General features: G+C 32.6%; 2 protein-coding genes across 4 annotated transcripts in view; both read right to left on the reverse strand.

Annotated features, from left to right (window-relative positions):
- The window catches only part of LOC114327277 (dynein axonemal heavy chain 7-like), a 36,653-nt gene extending 27,802 nt beyond the window's left edge, over positions 1-8,851 (reverse strand). The window contains exons 1-2 of the mRNA XM_028275833.2: positions 8,440-8,851; positions 2,903-3,996 (exon numbers count right to left, since the gene is read on the reverse strand). Coding sequence (XP_028131634.1) covers positions 2,903-3,996; positions 8,440-8,851 — 1,506 coding nt within the window. The remainder of the gene's footprint in view (positions 1-2,902; positions 3,997-8,439) is intronic.
- A 3,397-nt stretch (positions 8,852-12,248) lies between these two features.
- Positions 12,249-24,345, reverse strand: part of LOC114327276 (uncharacterized) — a 758,694-nt gene continuing 746,597 nt past the window's right edge. For all 3 annotated transcript variants that reach the window (XM_050643570.1, XM_050643571.1, XM_050643572.1), the window contains one exon: positions 12,249-22,815. In XM_050643570.1, coding sequence (XP_050499527.1) covers positions 21,360-22,815 — 1,456 coding nt within the window. In that variant the 3' untranslated portion in view covers positions 12,249-21,359. The remainder of the gene's footprint in view (positions 22,816-24,345) is intronic.

Consider the following 24,345-nt stretch of genomic DNA (forward strand, 5'->3'; position numbering starts at 1 on the left):
ACCGCCCAGTGTCTACGATTTTGTCTGCTCTCATAGTCTCAGAGCAGTCACCAAAAATCGACACTTGCTGCCCCTGGGTACAAAGGTTATAGACGCTTCAGTCAAAACGGCTCCTACAATTCACACAACCACACGCACAATCAGATATACCGCATTCACTGTTCAGCTACAGAGTTGCCAGATGTGATTTTATAAATCTCCCACTTAGAAACTGAAATTGAAGCTCAAATTGAAGCTCAAATCTCTCAAATTTAAATTTTTGGCACATTTTAATGAAGTAGTAGTCATATGTAAAGAAGAGTAAACCAAAATTATACTACTTATTACCAGAGGCCCTGGAAATAATTCATAGGTCCTATCGTCTTCGATTATATGAGAGTATAATATACAGTTCTATCGTTGATTGAAATATTGATATGGGTTCCAATACCTCAATCAAAGGTTCTATGTACATTCGCAAATTTAATTCCCCTAGACGGTTTCAAATTACCAAAAAATTGTGGGAAAATACCCCAATCTGGCAACCCTGTTCAGCGACGATCTTTCAGCGATTAAACGAGCCAGCCGCGCCAGTAAAAACGTACCTTTAGACGGGACTTACCATAATACTTATAACAGATCCACAGGGTACCAGGCGGTGCCGTGGTCGAAAAATTGTTTAAACAATTTTTTTAAACAAATTCACAAAAGAAAATTTTTCGTTTTGAACAAATTTTTTTTAGATAACTATGGTCATTCTGAGTAAAAATGGTTCCTTGTCATTTTTCTCTAAGATTGATTGTTGTCGAGTTATACGCGATTTAAGATTTGAAAAATGCGAAAAAATGGCCATATACCTAACTCGACAACACTAAATTTTAGAGAAAAATCACTAGAGACCTTTTATGCTCAGAATAACCCAAATTATCTAAAAAAGATTGTTCGAAGTGAAAAAATTATTTTTGTGAATTTGTTTAAAAAAGTTGTTTAAGCAATTTTTCGACCAAGGTACCGCCTGGAACCCTGTGGATTTGTTATAAAGACCTCTTTTTGAGTAAGTTTTTGCAAAAAAAACCATCGAAATAATTTCGCTAACGGGGGCAACGATACAGCTTGGGCTATAGCGCTAATTGTTAATAATTAAAAACAACAGCTTTGTAATAAAATAATGACAAAAATTTCTTCAGGATCTTGAAGGAGGGGTTTTAAACTTTGACTTCGTCACTTTTTGACTCTCATATTAATAATTTTTAATCGAGTTATTAAGCCTTAAAAATGGCCATTTTCGCATTTTTAAAGTTTAAATCGCGTGTAACTCGGCAACAATCAATTTTAGTGAAAAATGACAAGAGACATTTTTTACCCATAATGACCCAAGCGATCCAAAAAAATTTGTTCGAATGAAAACAATTATTTTTGTGAATTTGTTTTAATAATTTTTCGACCAAGACACCGCCTGGCTCTCTGGATTTGTTCTAAGGACCTCATTTTGAGTAATGTGCAAAAAAATCGAATCGAAATAATTTCGCTAACGGGGACGACGATACAGGCCGGTCTAATTAGTTATTTGATGGGTATGCTATTATCAAATATTGTCGATTCATCATTTGAGTGTCACACAATCGTTGGGTTATCGATGAGATAGAATTACCGCCCACACACTACTACTTACATGTTTAGAATTTTTCCACGAAATCAGGGCTTAGTTAGGTATTTCTTATCTACAGTTTTGTCTACGGAATGGGTGTTTGTTATTTTTATAGCAGGATTTTTTATTTTATATCTATAGGAAGACTAATAATGTCATCCAAACAAAGTAAAACTGATCTATTTAATTTCTCAACTTTTATTTTAAAATTAATTTTTGCTTTTTGATTCTTTTTTGTAAATATTTTTGCAATTTTTGATCCTCAGTTTTTGCGCCCCTAAAGGATGGCTCCCGTGTGCATTGCACACTTTGCACTTATGGGAGCGGGGGCCCTGATTATACACGAGCGGGACACCCTCAAAAAAGCGCTTAGTTTTCGAGATACTGACCACGGAGGGGTGAATGGCTAATTTTATTCATCCTTTATATTTTCGAGGGTGCTGAAAACGAAAATGAGGTTTATTTTGAATTTTATGTGGGGGAACATTGTCAAAATTGCAATTTTAACCTAAAAATAAAAAAAAAATGAAATCACGTTTTTTGCGTTTACCTCGCTACAACTCTGTTCCATTTTAATATTTTTTCTGAAATGTTTACAGTATATAGCTCTAACATTTCTGAAGGCAAAGGTACCTGCTTCAAGTTTTTATTCTTATCATGATAAAGGTTATGAATTTTTCAAAGAAAAAGGTGCAGATTTCTGCATTGCAAAGTTTAATTGCAAAAGTTGTGTGACGAAGTTTAAAATTTAGCTTCTTAATCACGTTTATTTGAAAGTAAAGAGTACAAAGAAGTTTTCTAGTAAGTTTTAGATCAAAATGTTTTATAGAAAAAAAATAGTGCAACTTTTAATGTCGACATTAGAAATCCCCAATATAACGCTTATTTTTTGAGGGACAGACAATATAGGTCAAATTTCTCACCTTTAGTACTATCCTTGCATTATAAGCTTTCATTTGACACCTCATTTGTCATTCTACCTAGTATAATGACGGAGAAGTAAACGTTCTTATTCTATTATTCTTGTAGGTACATTTAACATTGATTGAAATTATGAAAGAAATGGCATGGCAACACTGTGACGCACAAACAGAAGATTCAGCTGTGCGTTACATAGGGTGCACTAATAGCCAAGATGTCCGAACATGTGTAATAATCAAAAATACTATGTATTAGGTTTAAGTAACCATGTATTAATTATAGTACAGCTAATAACCCAAAGTGGTTGATGCTGTTGTCAATAATTTTTTTTTTAAATTAATCAAAGTTACTTACATATAGCATAAATTTCCCAATTTCAATTAACTCCTCTGTAGTCTCAGGTTTCGTTTGAGCCCTCATCTTTATATATTCAAAGGTCTCACACAAGTCATTTACTTCCCACAAATGCTGCGAAGAGAGTTTTTCAAAGATAAGATTAATGTTTTTATGCAACCCAGCATGTAGATTGTTTTTGTAATCTATAAAAGACACTTTTGCGATCCTAAAAAACTCAAAATCTGGAATAAACATAACCTTATCCAAATATTCCCTGTAAAAGTTAATTTTGCTGCAGCCGTTTTCGAAAATCATATCCATTATACTTTCAAAAAATTCTTCAGAATATAAATCTTTATATACAGTTGATAGACTGTCGTTGATATTAGAAAGATATTCTAAAATTGGTTCAAATTGTTTGTTAATGTTATTTTTGATTTCTTCTTTACATCTAGTAACAAACTCGTCTGTTATATAAAGATTAACAGGTCTTCTCTTGTTGCCTTTGAGTCTAGAAGATTCTAAATCAAACACCTCATTTTTAATAGCTAAAATATTGTCGATGAATTTGTGGAAAACTTTGATAACGTCATCTGGAGTTGGCTCCAAAACGAGTTGATTTGTAAAAGTGACACCAAGGAAAAGATATGGTTTTGGATCTCTAGCTACAGTAAACTCTACAATTTCCTCCAAAGTTTGACTAATGCTGCTGCTTATATGGAGGGTTAAGACTCCAGTTGAAGTTTTCAAGGAATGATATTGGTCAAGGTCGTTACTTCTTTTTAGTTTCTCATTCTCAACAAAAGAAATAATTCTTAAATATGAAGATTGTACATATTGAGCAGCTCTTTGAGTGAGTCCCTTAAATTCGTATTCAATATCTTCAATATCAAGAATTTGAGTAAAATGTAATTTAAAAAACTGATGTGGCAGGTTAATTACACATTCTTTTTTAATTTTTCTGACTAAGAGGTAGTGCAATATCCATTTTGTTTTTAACTGTCTCTGAATACTTAAAAAATATTTGTAGTTTTCTGTTTTACCGACGAATCTATATGGTGCAACTTGAAATTTTTGTTCGGGGTGACAATCTTTGATTTTCATATTCATACCTAAAAATGGAAAATCAAACTAAGTGAATCTAAATCAATTCACGTTAAACATTCCAATTAGAATAAATGATGCCCAAATACCATATAGACATAAGATAACATACCATAAAATAAGCAAAAGACACGGTGGTATTTGCTGATAGTTTGGAAGCCCTCTAAGAGTTAATGAATAGAATCACATACGTAAGTCAAAGATACTACGAAAACAAAATGTATGATGATCTCTAAGAAGGAACAGCAATTTGGACGAACCAATGTGAACGGTCAACAAATAGAACGACTAAAAACACATCTACCTTGGTACGAACGTCAATGAAAATTGGGACCATTCCCTAGATATCAAATGTAGTATAGAGAAAACAAGATCTGAATTTCAAAAAATTGCTATTAAAATCTCATGATTTATCAATACCCATGTTACTACGATGTTATATCTTTACTATAGTGTTTGTTGTACGGAGTTGTGTCGTGGACTCTCACAGAAGCCACCTGCAGGAAAATTGAGGCTTTCGAAATGTGGCTTTTTCGTCGAATCCTGAGGATATCTAATACCGATCACGTTACTAATCCGGATGTTTTGTTGAGAATGCAAAAAGAAAACGAGCTGTTAACCACAATAAAAACAGCAAAAATCGAATACCTCGGTCACATTATGAGAAATAGCGAGCGATATGGAACGCTGCAACTAATATTAAAGGGAAAAATAGAAGAAAAACGAGGGCCAGGAAGGCGAAGGATTTCCTGGCTGAAAAATCTACGTACGTGTTTTAACACAACAACTACAAATTTTTTCAAAGCAGCAGTGTGCAAAGTACAGATTTCCATTATGGCCTCCTACATCCGAAACGGTTAGGCACTGCAAGAAGAAGAAGAAGAAGAAGAAGAAGAAGAAGAAGAAGAAGAAGAAGAAGAAGAAGAAGAAGAAGAAGAAGAAGAAGAAGAAGAAGAAGAAGAAGAAGCAGAAGAAGAAGAAGAAGAAGAAGGAGAAGGAGAAGAAGAAGAAGAAGAAGAAGAAATACCATATGCATCTTCCGAAAAATCCTCAAACAGGTATCACAGTTGATGCAAGATTTGCTGAAAAGTCCATATTAAAAAGACAAGAGAAGGATTAGGTATCCGTTACAAAAAAATGTATTGGCTGATTGAAAGAAACTCAGCATTGCCCATACACAACAAACAACTGCTATGCAAACAAATATTGAGACCAGTATGGACGTATGGTTGCCAACTCTGAGGCTTTGCCAATTCAAGTATTATCCAGATCGTCCAGAGATTCCAAAACAAAGTGTTAAGGAACATCTTTGATGCTCCTTGTTGTATCAGAAATGCCGACCTCCACAAGGACCTTAAGATGAAAGATGTAGATAAAGATATCAACAAGATGGCAGGTCGTCACGAACAATGGTTCCATAGTCATGTAAACACCGAGGCCATTCAGCTGCTCGATAATACTGGGTTAAAAAGAAGACTCAAACTAAGAACACCATTTGAAAATGTATAAACATTTTCAATTTCTTTGCAACCTGAAAATGCAGCAGCATTATACTCTAGTTAAATCGGAAAGTGCAGGAAGAGTCTATACCAGTTTCCGGGATCTTTTTCCCCTCATCAGTAGTCCCATATCCTCTTCTCTCCAATTCAACGAGGTACCTCGATCTGTGCCTTCCCAGATTGCAAAGGAAAAAATGTTACGGATATCGTAGCGACATCTGCTAAGAAACAAACTAAGTTCTCAATCCATAGTAAAAACCATTTGAGTTAGTGTAAAGTTTAACTATAGTCTAGTAAAATAAAATTACACTACATGTAAATCGAAATGTAAATTCGTACAGTTTGAAACAAATTTTAAATCAAAGTTTAGGTGGGTACAAAAGATATTTTCAAGAAAGTATCCAAATCATACTAGGGAATCATTGTTTAAATAATTAAAAAGGGGTAATTTTTGCAAAAAAATTACTTTTTACTTTTTTAACTGCTGAGGTCATTCAATTACTAATGAAGGTCTATAGGATTATTTTCTGCAAAGTTGAAGGGTAAATCTTTCACGTAAGACTTACTAAATTAAATTTGACCCCCTATTTATTTAAATAATTATACATAAGACTTTAAAAACAAATTTGCAAAAAAATATTTTTAGCGTTTTAGATAAGCACTATAAAATATCTTATTTTACAGGAGAAGTTGCGCATATTATCAGTATTAATAAAAAAAAATTGGTCCAAAAATATTTTATATTTTTTGAGATATTGAATTTGTTTATTAAATGTTACTGTATTTTCAATTGCAAAAACGCGGTTGTTGCCAAAGAAATATTCACCTGTATTAAATCTTATTATTCTTATTTTTATGTATATATTCGACAAATGTATTAATAAATTCAAATTTCAATTAAACTTCCCCCTAAAATGCCATTTGAAAATTATTCAAATTTGTTTATAATTTGTTTTTTTAATAAGGTCGCAGAGATTAGATATTTTGAAATGCCGTTTCGATAATTGGGTTTCTGGGAAATTTTCACTAATTAACAAATTTTTTTTCCTCTTCTTTATTTTTCTTGGAGTTATATTACTACGGGCCCTTTTAGGGTTAAGTTTCATTAAGAATGTCGAATCTCTGAGTTGTAGATTCTAGACCTAAAAATATTAAGATTGGTCTAAAATCACTTAAATAAAATGTGGCTACTTACTGAGTTACAGGGTGTTTTATTTAAAAATTTAAAAATTATTTTTACCAAGTTCTGTCAAACTATTTGACGTATCCCTATCATACTTGGCAGAAAGTGTGGGTATTATACAGTTTAGTAAATTGTGATAAATAAAAGGTTCTAGCTACTACCAGAGGCGTACGACAAGGGATAGTTAATGGTTGACCCTTCCCAAATTCTACGCCACTGAGGGAATTACTATTTTAGCGAAATTTTTAGATTCTCCAATACTTTCTATGTAAATAATATTATTATTTTCGAGATATTGGACGTTAAAAATGAAACGGTATAGTTATTTTGATTCATTCATTCATTCATTTTAAACTTCCAATATCTCTCAAACTGATGACTTTATCTATCCCAATAAAGTTATTTACATACAAAGTATTGGATAATCGAAAAATTTCGCTAAAATAGTAATTCACTCAGTGGCGTAGAATTTGGGAAGGGTCAATCATTCACTATCCCCTGTCGTACGCCTCTGGCACTGGCTAGAAACGTTTATTAATCACAATTTAGTAGGGTGTAAAATAGCCACACTTTCTTTCAAGTATGATATGGATACGTCAAATAGTTTTAAAGTACTTGGTAACAATAATTTTTAAATTTTTAAATAAAACACTCTGTAACTCAGTAAGTAGCCACATTTTATTTAAGAGATTTTAGTTAAATCTTAATATTTTAGGTCTAGAATCTACAACTCAGAGATTCGACATTCTTAATAAAATTTAACCCTAAAAGGGCCAGTAGTAATATAACTCCAAGAAAAAAAAAAAGAAGAAAAAACGACCAAAAAATTTTGTTAATTAGTAAAAAATTCCCAGGAACCCAATTATTGAAACGGCATTTCAAAATACTTAATCCCCGCGACGTTATTAAAAAAAAACAAATTATAAACAAATTTAAATTATTTTCAAATGCCATTTTAGGGGGAAGTTTAATTGAAATTTGAATTTATCAATACATTTATCGGAAATATACATAAACATAAAAATAATAAGATTTAATACAGGTGAATATTTCTTTGGCAACAACCGCGTCTTTGCAATTGAAAATATAGTAACATTTAATAAACAAATTCAATATCTCAAGAAATATTAAATATTTTTCGATCAATTTTTTTTCCTTAATACTGGTAACATAGCGCAACTTAGTCTGTAATTTACAGTGCTTGTTTAAAACGATAAAAATAATTTTTTGCAAATTTGTTTTTAAAGTTTTATATACAATTATTTAAATAAATAGGGGGTCAAATTTAATTTACTAAGTCTCTTGTGAAAGATTTACCCTTCAACTTTGCAGAAAAAATCGCATAGACCTTTATTAATAAGTGAATTACCTCAGCAGTTAAAAAGTATTTTTTTTTTGCAAAAATGACCCCTTTTTAATTATTTAAACAATGATCCCCTTGTATGATTTGGATCCTTTCTTGAAAATATCTTTTGTACCCAACTAAACTTTGATATAAAATTTGTTTTAACCTGTACGAATTTACATTTTGACTTTTTTTATTTTATTAGGCTACTAGTGTAAAAGCAGATAATAGTGCTGTGTTGTTTGTTAGCTATAGTGCATACTTGTTAGATAAAATAAAAGGACACCATAGGATTAAGCTTTTAGAGTTTATGTATGGTTTAGTAATTAAAGTAAAAAAATAATTGATAATTGGCCAAATGTGACCAGATTTCAATAGTATAAACACAGCTTAGATGTCTCATGATCAAAAAAGATATACATACCTGCATAGTGTACTATAGTAATAAAATCTAATTTAACCTCTTTAATAAACTGACTCACAAGATCTGCATACCGGTCTTCCAATCCCCTTGCTTTAATCCTCTTTCTGATGGCCTTTTCCTGAAACCTGGACATTTCGTTTTCCGTTCGTTGTTCGGATAGTTTTTTAAAATCTTTGGCTGTTAAAGGACGCACTGGCAATGGTAAATAATTCCGAGAAACAAAGGCGTTTGCAGATTTCAATCTAGCTTTGATAGCAGATTGACACATATAATCAGATATTTTCTTTCGTGTGCTCCTTCGAATACCCAAAATTTTATTGAACTCTCTTGTTACATTCGTCGTTATTGGCTTTTCTACTTGGAGCATGGGTATTTTTGAAAACTGGTAACTCACTTTCTTTTTATTATTCATTGTCGAATACTTGAACACTTCTTAACAATACAGTTGCCCGAAAATTCTACTGTTTACATTTCCATGGCAACCAAATGGTCGATTTCGTGGAGTGCAGAAAACAGGGTGGCCCTGATTAAAAAGCAGTTGTCTGTAATAAAATTTCGCATACAGTATTTAAAGTTTTGGTAGAATTTTTCTGTTTGTTAGAATTTTACAAACCTTATTATAGTCCGTTCGCTAAACTCAGACTCAACTGGCTAGTGATTTAAGCTAGTAATTTTGCCAGTTTGATAAAATTGCCAAAAAAATTATTACTAAATAGTTAATAATTACTAAATATTTAGTAATTTTCCAAATTTTCTCAAAATTGGCAAAAAACAAAAAAGTTACGTACTAAAACCTTTAGCCATTTGCGTCTGAGTTTAGCGAACCGACTATAGTATCTATAGAGTGAGCACGTAAAGGTTGGAATAAATTCATTTTCTCGAGAATGGATAATTTTAGAAAAAAACCCCGAAACAGGTCAATTTTTATTTTTAAATTACGACTTTTTGGCATATACATCATACTAGTGACGTCACCCATGTGGGCGTGATGACGTCATCGATGATTTTTTTAAATGAGAATAGGGGTCGTGTGATAGCTCATTTGAAAGGTAATTCAATTCTCTATTCAGTAATATAAACATTAACATAATTATTTATACAGGGTGTCAAAAAATTTTTTTTGGATAAAATGTATTGACATAAAAAGAAGAATGTATGTGATTTATTTAATTCAAAATACATTTTACTGCTCTCAGAAAACTGAAAAAAATGTTTGTTTGAAAAATAATCAATGCTTTTCGCTTAAATTAGATGTTCAAACTGTCACGAGGCTGGTGGGTGGAGGCTTTAATATTAAATTTAAGCAAAAAAACAATATTTATTTGCCAAATAAACATTTTTTACTGTTTTCTGATAGCAGTAAAATGTATTTTGAAATGAATAAATTACACACATTCTTCTTTTTATGTCAATAAATTTAATTCAGAAAAATTTTTTTTGGGCACCCTGTATAAATAATTATGTTAATGTTTATATTGCTGAATAGAGAATTGAATTACCTTTCAAATGAGCTATCACACGACCCCCATTTTTATTAAAAAAAATCATCGATGATGTCATCACGCCCAGATGGGTGACGTCACTAGTATGATATAAATGCCAATAAGTCGTAATTTAAAAATAGAAATTGACCTGTTTTGGGATTTTTTTCCAAAATTGTCAATTTTCGAGAAAATGAATTTATTCCAACCTTTATGTGCTCACTGTATAATCTGCTGTTACTTTTACTAGTGATTTTTTTCTGGGAATAAATCATAATAGTTTTAACTAAAAATAATATATTTTCTTTTTGACTTCCATGAATCTAGATTTTGCTTTGTTTCTTCTTTCTTCAGTAAGTTCATGTCTGGTTTCGGTTCTTTCTTTTTTGTTTTAAATATTTTTAGTTTATTTTTACATTTTGCTACAAACAAGGTATGGTCAGTGGGATCATCTGCACCGGAAAGTGCTTGTCCTTATAATGCAATTTCGGTATCTTTGTTTAATCATTGTGTAATTTATGTGATTTCTGATGCAATTTTCTTTATTATCTTGTGGCGATTTTCGTGTATATAATCTACGAGCTGGTAGTATGAACCATGTATTCATAACAATTATGTTCTGTTGGCAGAACTGAACTAGTCTACGGTTTCTGTCATTCCGTAGTCCCCGTCCATTTTCACCAATGATGTTCTCAAGTATTCAGATCCATAAGATCCTGCGTAGACGCCGTATTTGTACTGATACAAATCACAGAAAAGGTCATTGAGTACAATAAACCAGCATATCTATGTTTTATAGACTTGACAAAGGCTTTCGATCGCATTTAAGTCGAAGACGTCTTACATTTACTGTATAGAAGAAACATACCAATCAATATTACACAAACCATCGAAAACATCTACTTTCATAATCGAATACAGGCAAAGATAAATGGAAAACTAACGCACTTTATAACAGTACAAAGCGGAGTCAGACAAGGTGACTCGTTAAGCCAACTGCTCTTTAATATAATAATGGACGAAATAATAAATGCAGTACGTAAAGATCATGGTTACAAAATGGGGAACAAAGAAATCCAAATATTATGTCATGCAGACGACGCCGCATTAATCGCCGAGACAGAAGACGATCTCCAAAGATTAACACACATCTTCAACGCAACAGCCAAGAAATACAATATGATAATATCAGCAGAAAAAACCAAATGTATGACAACATCTAAATACCCACTACGATGTAAAATCGAAATTGATGGAAAATAATAAAGAAGGAAGCAAGGTTTAGATATCTGGGAATAGATATAACCAGTTACGGAGATGTTGAAGAGGAAGTACGACAACAAAGCTTAAAAGCAAGTAAAGCGGCGGGATCTCTTAATGACACAATCTGGAAGAACAAACACCTAAGACAAGACATAAAAGAAATAATCTATAAAGCAGCAATTAGACCTATATTGACATACACGGCGGAGACAAGACCTGACACATCTAAAACGAGACGACTACTAGAAACAACAGAGATGAAAATACTCCGACGAATATCAGGGAAATGTATGTTGGATAGGGAGAGAAGCGAAAACATAAGATCATGCAATGTAGAAGACATAAATGGATGGATGACAAAATGGAAACAAGAGTGGAACGAACACATTAGTAGAATGGCAGAGGATAGGATAGTACGAATAGCACGAGATAAGTCTTCAAATGGACGAATCAGTATTGGCAGACCAAGAAAAAGATGGTGTGATATCTTAAACAATTTAGGAGGCTAATATTGAAGAAGAAACAGGCTTTAAAGCCTATATACAAGAAGAAAGAAGAAGAAGAAGAATATTCTCAACTCTGCCTTATCTCACTGTTGCATTGAGATCGTCCATTATTACCGTTATTTCATGTTTTTTATTACACTGCATTAAAACTTATATAGAACTGTTGTCTCCATAGAATTGTTTAATTTCAGTATCGGATTAATCGTTTGTTGGAGCATAGATTTGTATAATATTGATTTTGTTTGATTGGGTTTGATTGGGCTTACTTGTAGTTGTAGAAGTAGCAAACAATCTGAGTGATATATTTGTAATGCCTTTTTCTATAGCTTCGCTTATTATGATTCTGACCCCATTTCAGTTTTGGTTCTGGTAATTACCTAAGTATTATATTCTCATCTTATCGATATTCGCCGTTCCTAAAGCAGGTCAGCTCATCTCGCTTATTTTGAGGATACCAATATGTAACCATTTCATTTCTTAGATGGTGTTGTGGAGTTTACCTACCTCGAGAATGCTTCTAATATTCAAGGTAGTTAACCAATGAAGAAAAAGAAAGGAAACGAATAAAATAAAACTTTATTAATTTTTAATAAAAACATATTTAAGGAAGCATAAAATAACATTAAAAGATATTCATAATATATTTACAAAAAATGTATTATATCTCAAACTATTATATGTTGTAAACTTCATATACAGCTACAGGCCATTATTACAAATGAACAAAATACCGAAGACATTTTTAAAATATCAGTATTTTCTTTTACATCCGAGAGACTAAATAGGTAAGTAAACATTTAGACAAGGCGAAAACGGCGGGGAAAGAAATATTTCCATGAGATTTTTTTTGCATAATCACATTCGTGAGATACCCCGGAATAAGATTCAAGAAGTCGCCCACGCGAAAAGTGGTCCAATTTTTTTTTAACAATTTTTATAAATCAAATTGCAAAAATCAATATTTTCGGCCCGGAATTTTTTTTTTTAGATTTTTCGAACCATTCTGGACAGAAAAGGTGTCTTGTAATTTTTCTCTAAAGTTGATCGTGTTCGAGTTATAAGCAATTTAAAATTTGAAAAACGTGAAAATGGCCATTTTAAGACTTAATAACTCGGTTAACGATTATTATTATGAAATTCAGAAAGTGACTAAATCAAATTTAAAGCCCCCCTTCATGATCCTGAAGAAATTTGTGTCATTAATTTATTACTAAGCCGTTATTTTTATTTATTAATAATGAGCGGTAAGATCGTATTGATCGTATTGTAAATGTGAGTACGAGTGAGATGCGCTATTGGACTGCCTGAATGGCATCTTTTTCGCACTCATCATGGACGGCCGCCTAATACGTGCATGGCGCTCATCATTTTTACTTAAAAATAACAGCTTAGTAATCAAATAATGACAAAAATTTCTTCAGGATCTTATAGGGGGGGCTTTAAACTTTGATTTAGTCACTTTCTGACTTTCATAGTAATAACTTTTAACTGAGTTATTAAGCCTTGAAAATCGCCATTTTTCATTTTTTTCAATTTTAAAATGCGTTTACCTCGAACATTATCACCTTTGGAGAAAAATTATAAGAGACCTTTTTTATCCAGGATAGTCCAAAAAATCTAAAAAAACTAAAAAAATTAGTCCGGGCCAAAAATATTGATTTTTGCAATTTGATTAAAAAAATTGTTAAAAAAAATTGGACCACTTTTCGCAAGGGCGACTGTCTAATTGTAACAATTAAAAAAAATACTCACTGGAAAATAACAACTACGTGAATTAAACGATTTTTAAAAATGATCAGGCAAAGTCGGCTATGTACGTACCTTGTGGTTATGTAAATATTTGTTTTTTTATTTTTGTAATCATTATGATTTAATATGACAATCTCTATCTCGCTATTGCCTTTCCTCCATATACAGTATTGAATACCCTTGCATTTCTTAGCCTAAAATTAAAGATGGCTCATTGGCTGGATCAGCACATCCGCTTCTGTTTTATTCCCTCAAAATGTCCTATATCAATATTTTCCATTACTCTCTCTTTCTCGATCTTTGTTTGACCTCTCTCCATCTTAGGCCAATTTTTTCATGATCTCTTGATACAGTTGTTCTCCAGCTATTATCCGGTCTACCTCTTCCTCTTCTTCCATCTGGTTGGTATTCGAGTGCCTGTATGGTTATATTCTTTTGGTCTTTTCTTAGTGTATTTCCAATCCTTTTCGTTTTCCTTATTTTAATCGTGACTGTTATTTTTTCTTGTTTTTGTTCTTCCGCCTAATTCTGCATTTTAATATGACAATGCAGTCAAGGAAACAAAGACAAATGTTTGAATATTTTAACGCAGTTCAAAATTTCAACGAAAAATGAAAACACAACGTAATTATTATAAGTGGTTTTTCCTCGTTATAAACGGATAAAGACTTAAAAACAAACAAAATGACGGGTTTGTCTCTTTTATATCAATCCGTTGGGTGTTTCCAGCTACTGTTACAATGGTGTCTTTGTATATATCTTTCATGATCTGAATGTATGAACAATCTACTGGACTTCTTTTATGGTTTATTATTGCTCATCTTTGCTTCATAGTATCATTAAATCAGGGGACCAAAAATACCTCTTCTCTGAACGCTACTCGCTAAATGTCAGTAGGCGCTTATAAATGACGTGGATGCATCCGACCAAACAGTAAGTGACAAAGTTTTATCGAGATCGAATTGTTCTGGGTATGCTGCTTCATTTTTATCCAGCATAAGATTACATGAATCCTTTCTTGCCCCAGAGGACAAGAAAGGGATCTGCTACTTGGACAAAATATGCTGGTCAATCAGACGAACCTATGGATGAGTAGTATGACAAGAAATGTGGACTTGGCATTCAGCATCATCAACGGCGTTATAACTCTTCGTGAGTCTTTGCCGCGTTTACCATTGCCTTCCATGTTAGTCACTCATGTGCCACTATTTTCCATTGTCTCATTCCCAATTTCTCTAGATGTTCTCTGACTGCATCTTTACACCTTTTACTAGATCGATCTACAGACTTTCACTCATCTGGTCTTTCCCAAAACACATTGTTTATAGGGCAATTGTCGTTATTTGGCGGTTCGGTATTACTCATTTTGTAAGTCCCTCCCGGACAGGCTTGTAAGTTTAAAAAATCGGAATATGGATATATGTATTTGAATTGTTCCAAAATATAATAGTTTGGTTACGGTTATATACATTTATATTGAGATATATTGCACTACTCCCAACCACCATAAGAATTATGTACAAAATAATAATATTGAAAAATTATAAATCTAGGCATCCAGAAGAATAGTGTTGAAAAAGTCGCCGTGTCATTAGGTTACCTATATTACAAAATATATTTCGAACATATACATCAGCAATAACAACAGTTAATAATTAACACATACAAAATCTTATTCATATACCTAACAATTAAGTTGATAACAGATTAAGTCAAAAGCTAAACTTGTATTAATACATCTACTTTATTTAAATGGTACGGATAATAACAAATAATACAAGGTGTTTCTAAAGAAAATGACACTATTTTAGTCCAGCCGTCAGACATATTACACGTGGAGAGAGATACAACTTGATCCAACTCATTATGCAGGGAAAGATTCAAGGAAAAAGAAGCATAGGGAGACGCAGAATATCGTGGCTGTCGAACCTGAGAGAATGGTAGGGATGTACATCAAATAGACTTTTCAGAGCAGCCGTCTCCAAAGTCCGAATAGCTATGAGGATTGCCGACCTCCGTCGCGGAGATGGCACTTGAAGAAGAAGAAGTAAATGTAAAGTAGGCCTTGCGGCCAGTTTCTCTCTAGTCTCCTTTTGGTAGGGCCATTGTTGAATAATTAATTCCCTTACTAACTCATTTTCCTGGTGGTTCGACGGAGCTCTTCTCTGAAGAAAGAAATAAGTCGTAGTGAAGTATTTGATGACTTACGTACCATGGTGCATCCACTATCGATCTTAGTACTTTAGACTGAAATCTTTGGATGATATTAAGCGACATTGGTCTTGCACAGCCTCATAGGGTCTGTCGTATCAGATAGGTCTGAGTAACGCTTTGTATAGAAGAATTTTGTATGGATGTTGAGTTTTGATCTGTGTCCTAAGTCTAGCTGAGTTCTTTTAGTCTGGATATATTTCTTCCAAGCAGAGACGCTGGTCAAGATGGAGACCAAGGTATCTAGCGTCTGCTACTGTTAGTATTCTTACATTCTCCATTATTAAAGGAGGGTATGTGTTGTGGCGGTTGGTAAATGTTATTTGAGTTGATTTTTTTTTGTTTACTGTTTTGTACCAATCACTGAGTAGATCGAGATGATGTTCGCAGATCTTGTGAGGCTTGTAAAGGATCTTAATTTACAGCTAGTTATCAGAAAAGGAAGCGATTGTAGTATCATTAGTATCTGATCAAAATATATCAAGTTGATAGAAATTTTGACAAACCGACATTGAAAATCGCCGGTCAATTCAAGTGTTGTTTCTGGGAGAACGGTCTATTTTACAAGAAAGTGCTAATACACATTTTTGTTTATAATGATCTCAGCTACATTTTTTATTTAAAATATTTTTTTCTACGACGTACAGATTTTTGGCAAATCGATGTTTTCCGTATTCCATCCTCTACGAGGTGCGTTTAGGAGGAAGCGCGGGGGTAGGAGTGGCAAACTTTTTTGTATCTTCTTTGAAGGCCCAAAATTGACAGTTTCAGCAAAATTCAGCTTGTTTATCTCGTTTTTAGAAACCAAACCTCTGGCAACTGGACTATTTGTGGAATATGTTCTGCACCAAACGCATAAGCAATAATGTTCATATTAAGATTACCTTAGATTATTCTCATACACTTTAAGTTCTATTAGCAACAACTTCCATATTATATGTTTGTCAATTATTTAAAAACACCTTGTACATTCTTTAGTTCAATCAAAACATTAACTTGAATATTGGGATACATGTACCCAGGTGAAGTTTGTAAAGATCAGTAGAGCTGAGCTTTGTAAATGTGTACTAACCAGTTGAGCGCCACAAAAGTTCTTTTTCTTATCTATTAGACTTTGTATCTATTTTTTAAGGAAAATGATACGTATTTAACATGGACCTTCAATGGCGGATACAGGGGGGATACATGGGGGCGATCGGCCCGCCTCTCAAACCAAGTGATTTAATTTTTTTAATATTTATATTATTGTGTATCAATTTGGCAATCAAAGATAGAATAAAAATTTAATTTTTTTAATATAACGCGGGCACATAAATTTGATACACCCTGTATATTGATTTGTAAATATTTATTAGAAGTTAGCTTTCACGCCAGGTGGTTTCTCCTTAATAAATTTTTCCCTGAAGAATATTAAAAACATTTGTAAATAAAAGTGAAGTGGAAGTTATTTGGGATTATTATTTTAAACCTATTGTTTATTACGGGAAAGGTAGAAGCCATAGGTAATTAGTTCTTAGAAAATTAAGGTAAAGAAAGTTTGGAATTTTAATCTCTTTATGTTTAACCCCGAGTAAATTTTGTAGAATTTCCCGAAAGTAATTTATTATGATGGTAGGAATATTTTTTGAAAGTATGAGGGGGTGTTTCGAATGAAAAAGAAAGAATGGGGGAGAGGGAAATGTTTCCGATTGGCTTGGCAATTTGGAATGGGGAAAGTTTTGTTTGAATGTTAAGACAGTTTAGAAAAGAAAAGATCATTGTGTTACCGGCAGCCGAGAGGAGCAGTCAAAAGTTTTCGTGAGTAGTTCAGAAGCAAGTACTAGTGGTTGTGTTTGATAAGTGAGAGTAGCTGAAAAATGGAACGAGAGACAAATCAAATCGAGAAGAAATACCTCTTTGATTCTGTAAAGTCCAAGAGAGTAAGTTACAAGAATTATCGTTATTAAAATTATTTGTGACACCAAGTAAAAAAGATACTTGGGTCTCAGGAGATTATTGTTTAGAGAAAGAGAGGAAAGAGATTTGGAGTTTATTGAACGAGTCCTGGTCAAAGGAAGCCTGGCTTGTGTTTTGGAGAAATAGTTGCTGGTATCCTGCTGGATTGTTTGCTGAGAACGGAGAGGGCTTTGATTGGTAGCCTAACATAATCAACAAGGAGGAGCTGTTTGGGTCAAGAGGAGACATCATTGTGTGTGAATCAAAAAGGTCAGTCAATAACCTATGTGATAAATTTTTTTATAATCAGAAGTTAATTTTTTTACGTAAAAGCATATGAATTTAAGATTCCAACATTTCAAAAATTTAATAGGAAGTATAAGTAAATTTGCGAATACCAAATTTGTTTGTTTAGCTGGGTTTATTAATAGTATCAAGAACAAAGCGATAAATATTTGTTTGAATTAGATTAATTTATATGGTAAAAGTTTCTTTTGGACAGTTATGCCCACAGAATTTAATTGATAAATTTACAGAACATTGCTTTTGATAATAAAGGTAATTGTATGTTTTTATTTATGATTTTTCTATTTATTTCCTTTTCCTATTTTATCCCCATAAGGATCAACTAAGAGATACTGAAACCACGAGAGAAGATAAGTATAACATAAGATAATTTAGACATTTTTTTTATATTATAAAAAGGCACCCCGAGATTCTTTCTTAATTTTTATGTATGATTTGCGTTAATTAAATAATTGATCAAGTAAATAATAATTAATATAAAAGTAATAGAAAGCAGATCATAACAATATATAAACATTATAAAAACATTCATTTATTTTTATAGAAATCTAGCCAATCGGCTCTCCCTCGTAATGATGCTGCATCCGCCTTGTGGATCCGGTGTGGACCTTGGTAGTCCATCATGAATTACCGACCCCTAGGGTTATTAGCGAGGTGGTTCATTTTTAATTTAGATAAAGTTATTACACATAACAGTTTCGGAAAATACAAACATTTTATGAATCCTTACAGTTTGTTATAGTTTAAAATAAAAAAAAGTTCTACTAATGTCTTTTAGAGCTTCTTTCATTGGATCTTGCTGTTGGGTATATTGGGCAGCATATAATTATTATCATTGATTATAGACACGGATATATACACCGTGTCTATAATCAATGTTATTATATATCGCACTCAAATTGGATTTGACTATGTGTAAATTTTGTATTACATAGCCGCAGTCTGTTGAGGACTACTTGGCTATGTCTTGAGCTGGGTGCGGTGGTAAAGCAGAAGTACTATCTACTTCGATAAATTTTATTTATACTTCATTTTGGTTCCATTTTTCTCTTCAGATTTTTTTAATGTATGTTTTTATTAATTTTCTTTTGGACTGAAAATGTGATAAAAATGTTTCGCATTGACATGACCTTCCTTGTTGGATTATTAACAGTTTCTGCTGCTTTATCAGCTGCTTCATTACCCATTATTCTAACATAGAATGGTACCGATAGGAATGACTGGTATGCATTGGTTTAGTAGTTTAGTGCATTGGAGATTGCTTACAGTTCTCCAGAATATCTTCTATACTCCTTGGCTAGGCGGGTGACAGAGGTACTGTCTTCGAAAATAGCTGCAGAAGCTACACCATTGCTGTTTTTAGAGGTATCACTAAAAATGAGTTCGAAATTCTGATATCTGTAGATGGTAGGCAGGAACTGTTGTTTTATTTCAGAAGAGTTGAAAGCTGAATTGAAAAATTGAGCGCATATTAAGAAAAACGAGAATGTTTTATTAAGGTGCTAGTTCTTATTTCTGGTTTCGGTTTAAGCATTTTTGTTATTTAGCTTATTAAAATAAAGTTAAAATGAAAATAACTTTGTTTAATCGATGTGGTATAATGTAGGAAAACTAGGATAGTAAATTAAGTTTAGTTCTACTGATGTTTATAAACCTTATAACACTTTATGCATTTATTTATTCTAATATAAGAGAAGCTGCCCTCTCAGTGCTGGGGTTAGTTTTACGAAGTTTAATGGTTGCAAAATTGCTAGACCTGTAAAATATTAGTGGAAATATATTAACATACTCGTATGGAACTGTTTTTAAACTGAATTTGGAATACTGCCACAAATTAATAATATTTAATAAACCGTTTCATATTATTTTCCTAATTCTACTTTTTGATTGATTTCAATATTGTGAAAACAATACGAGTTGTGGATGAAAACAAAACAAACAATTATAAAACACTTTTTAGAAGTTGTTGGTGGTTTTATAGAGATGAAAATATGTTAGAACTTAATTAGAATAGCATATGATTAAGAAATAATAAAAACATAAGACTCTACGTTACGTAGAACCCGATATATTGCAATTTTTCAATCGCGCTTCGTTTTGAAGTTCCGATTACAGTTTTTATAAGCTTGAAAGAAATTCCCACTACCATTCATCCTTGACGAGCTTTCTTTTGGTTTACTTACTTTGACAAGTTCGACAAAACTGAAACTTATTGACAAACTGTCCAAATATCATATCTTAATATTTATAAATAACTGCGCTGTAAACTTAGAAAAAAGTTATCTCCGGTTCTATCATTATCTAGCCTCAAAGTTTACTACTGAACATATGCCTCCTCCTCTTGTTTTCAACCCTGTCTATCCTGCGCCGATCTCATCCAGTTTTATTTATCTTTCTTAAATCGTCAGTCCATCTTATAGGCGGTCGACCGACGCTTCTATTGTCTTCTTTTGGTCTCCAGTCCAATAATCTCTTTGTCTATCGCCCATCTGTCATTCTGGGTTCTAGGGGTAGTACAAACTTCAATCTTTAAGATATGTTTTTTCATGAGCTTTCAGATGGTGTATTTTGTTTTTTTTTTGTAAAGGTTAAAACGGCTCAGACATGCGGAAAAATGGTACTTTGTACCACCTGTGCAGCCATTTTAAAATTACTTTTTTTCTTAAAGCAAAAATGGGATAAGCAAAAATAATAACTGTTTAAAAACTAATTGGTCGATCGGGAACATTATTTTACACATATGTAGTAACAACATAAAAAATTATATTGTGAAATGTGTTTTAAATATTTTTATGGTAGAGTTATTTTTTAATAATTATAAACAACTGAGAAAAATGCTTACTTTCGAGTTTAATTGAAAATTACTTTATTGTTTATAAACATTTTTTAATTTTGAAAATATCTTTTAAAAATAACAAGTATTCTTAAGAAAATCATCTGCCTTTTCATCTATAATGGGGGAGCTTTTTTTGCTTAAATGTTAATGAAAAATCATGACGCAGTAAAAATTTCTATGCCCACGAGATGGCACGCATTTTCTATTGATTTCCACCAGATATTCCAATTAAAAAATAGCGCCCAGTAATTTTTCGATTTTTAAACGCTTGGTTCCCTGGGATGATTAGGGAAGCAGGAATTCAACAGTTTATAATTTGTAATTGAGTTCTTAATTTTGTAATTGAGTTCGATATATTTGTATATATTAAAAAAGGTAATTCTGCATAGCCATTACATTACTGAAAACCATTCCAGACCAGTAATCCAAAACGTCAGCTTAAAGAACTGTTCCTTTTTTACTTACATCATGCTTTTTATTCACCATAAATGATCATTCTTCGCTATCTATGTCAAAAGTATAAAACCTTAATAATAAATTGAGCAAAATAATGTTACTATACAATCAGCAAATTAAAGCCTACAATAATAATTATTATACAATTAAATATCATGCAAGTATTTCACAAAACATTCATTTCTTTCTCGCTGTTCCTGTTGAATCCAGTCCCCACAAATCATACCACGGACCATACATGTTACCATTGTGAGGTGATCGTTCATCGAATCGGGAATTGTACTCAGGATTCTTAAGCCTTCTTTGAAGCGTCTCACCATAATCCATCAAGTTGCTTTCTTTTTCGTATTTACTGTGCGATGAACTATTGCTATTCGTCTTAGTTAGTTTTGATCTTGGCAAGATCTGACGACTTTCCATGGCATCAGAAAACTCATCATTAGTGGAATCATAGTACTGATTCTTATGCCTTTCGTGCCTTTCCGCTTCTCTATGTTTTTCACTCTTCCTTTTGTTGTTATTGTTTCGGGATTTTACTTCAGATTGTATGGATTCATAGCTTGGACGACTTCTTCTAGGTTCATTCTGGTATTTTCGTTTTTCTGATCTACCATGCTCTTGCTGGTAATAGTTTTCATCGTCTAAAGGTTCCTTTTCTCCATTTTCTTTATTTTGTATCTCCAGACCAAACGTTTTAAAACTGTTTTCTCTAAGTTGCATAATATCTTCATGCCTCATAGGACTTTTCCTCTCTAACCTCATAATCTCAATATGCTTTTCTTGTGCCATATTCTTGTCTTTCTCTGGAGTAAATTTGCTGCCTTTGGAGAGCTTTTCTAGCTTCTTACCTAACTCAGCAACGTTGGGGAAGTGATTTTCTGTCTTCTTTACGTTTTGGTCATCTACAAGGATACAATCGTATGGATCGTCACTGGTCATGTCAGATTCTGATTCAGAATCTGTGCCAGACGAACTATTGTTGTATTGTTGTAGAATATTTTTTCGGTTTAGGGTTTTTAGCATCAAACCATCACCATCATCATCGTAAAACTGGTCCTCGTAGTTCGGTGATTTGATTTGCTGTTTTTTATAGCGTTTTTCCACAGTTTCGTTAATTGATTCTTTAGATGTAAACTGATCTTTTTTGTTAAAACTTCTGTTCCGCTTTACATCTTTGTTTGTGACTTCCTTTTTATTGGGCGTTTTATTTTGAGCTGGTTCAACCCTATTATTATTAATAGTGGTGTCAGAATCTTCTGATTTTGCATAACTCGTCTTTTTGGGTATATCTTTTTTGGGTTTAACCTCCTCTGTATCAGATACATTGGATTCTAGATCTACCAGATCCTTGTGCTTCCACAGAGACATCCCTTCTAGAATCTCGTTGTCAGAGCCACTTTTACCGAATTTCCAGAACGACTTTGTTCTTTTGACTATCTTGTTCTTCTTTTTAGAAATATCTTCGGACTCGGACATCAAATAATTGTTATCTGTTAGGTTGCCGTGACTTCTGGAATGTTGAACTGGTACCCGTTTTTTGGGCGTTTGTGGAGTAGCCTCCGATATTTTGGTGTTGGCGAGCTTTTGAGTCATTTTCTTATCTTCTTCGTCAAGATTTTTCAGGATTCTTCTTCTACGCAAAAAAATAAAAAGCCAATAAGCAAACTATAATGTAAAATAAAAAGTAAATTTATGTTCAAAACTTCTGTAAATTTGTTTTATATAAGTAATATTTATTTTAATACTTTAATCAAAATCATTAATACTAATTTTTAAAAACCTGTGCCTTTCTCAAGTGATATGTTTTACTATGCGTCTACACTGTACCGGGTGTCCCAATAAGGATGGCTCTCGGCCATATCTCAGGAACCGTTTATAGTACAGCTTCGAGAAAAAATATTTATAACAAAAGTTGCCTCGGGAAAAGCCTGGAAATTATTTTCATAATTGTGGGTCCACCGCTAAAGGGCGTAATTGAATATCAAAAATTAAAAAATAAAACTTTTACAAAATTTACCTAATGAAAGAGCACTGGAAATCCAATCGTATTCTTCATAAAATTCTGCGCATATTTGATTTCACAAGTTTAAGTCTACCTTTGTAAATAAGAGGTGGCTGTAAGTCCGGTTCTGGTAATTCGAATTTTGCATACTTGGTCTTGTTGAAAACAACTCTTTTTCTTCAATGTAAGTGTCTTATTTTCGAAATAGCCTAATAAGTAATATGCAAGCTAGGAGGCGCTATTTAATTATTTTCGGAAATCTAGTTTTCTTTGGAGAATATTAAATACAAGTATACATTTTTAATCCTGTATTACAAAATTAGACCAAATTAGCAACATAATACCGAAAACCGCATGTCGACCTTTTTTCTATCTCGAGATATCTTAAGAAACGTGTACATTTTAAACAACTGTTAATGTCACCGGTAAACCAAGTTAAGGAAAAGTAGTGTGCTGTGGAAAAAACAAAGAAACATTTTATAGATGTAAACGTATATATTTAAAACAACAATAAGACAAACAACACTATAAAATATTACAAATAAATAAAAGCAACTACATACTTACTTAGTGACGACCTAAATGTTCAAATTGTTGCCCATCATTTTCAATACAAGCATTTACTCTTTCAAGAGTAGATTGAATAGCAGTCTCAATTTCTGCTTTCGCAATGTTTTAAATTACGTTTCGTATTCTCTAGATTCTAGATCTAGATCATGTTTTCTCGAGTAGTGGGCCTAGCGGCAAAAACAAGGTCTTTAATCCGTCCCCATAAATAAAAGTCTAAAAGAGTTAAATATGTTGCCATTCAATCTACTCTTGAAAGAGTAAATGCTTGCATCGAAAATGATGGGCAACAATTTGAACATTTAGGCAGTCACTAAGACTAAGTAAGTAGTTGCTTTTATTTCTTTGTTATATTTTATAGTGTTGTTTGTCTTATTGTTGTTTTAATTAATTATATACGTTTACATCTGGAAAATGTTTATTTCTTTTTTTCATAGCACACTACTTTTCCCTAACCTCGTTTACCGGTGACAGTAACAGTTATGTTTAAAATTTACACATTTCTTAAGATATCTCGAGATAGAAAAAGGTATCGACATGCGGTTTTCAGTATTATGTTGCTAATTTGGTCTAATTTTGTAATACACGATTAAA

The sequence above is a fragment of the Diabrotica virgifera genome, chromosome 2, assembly GCF_917563875.1.
Source record: "Diabrotica virgifera virgifera chromosome 2, PGI_DIABVI_V3a".
In the NCBI taxonomy this organism is placed as follows: domain Eukaryota; kingdom Metazoa; phylum Arthropoda; class Insecta; order Coleoptera; family Chrysomelidae; genus Diabrotica; species Diabrotica virgifera.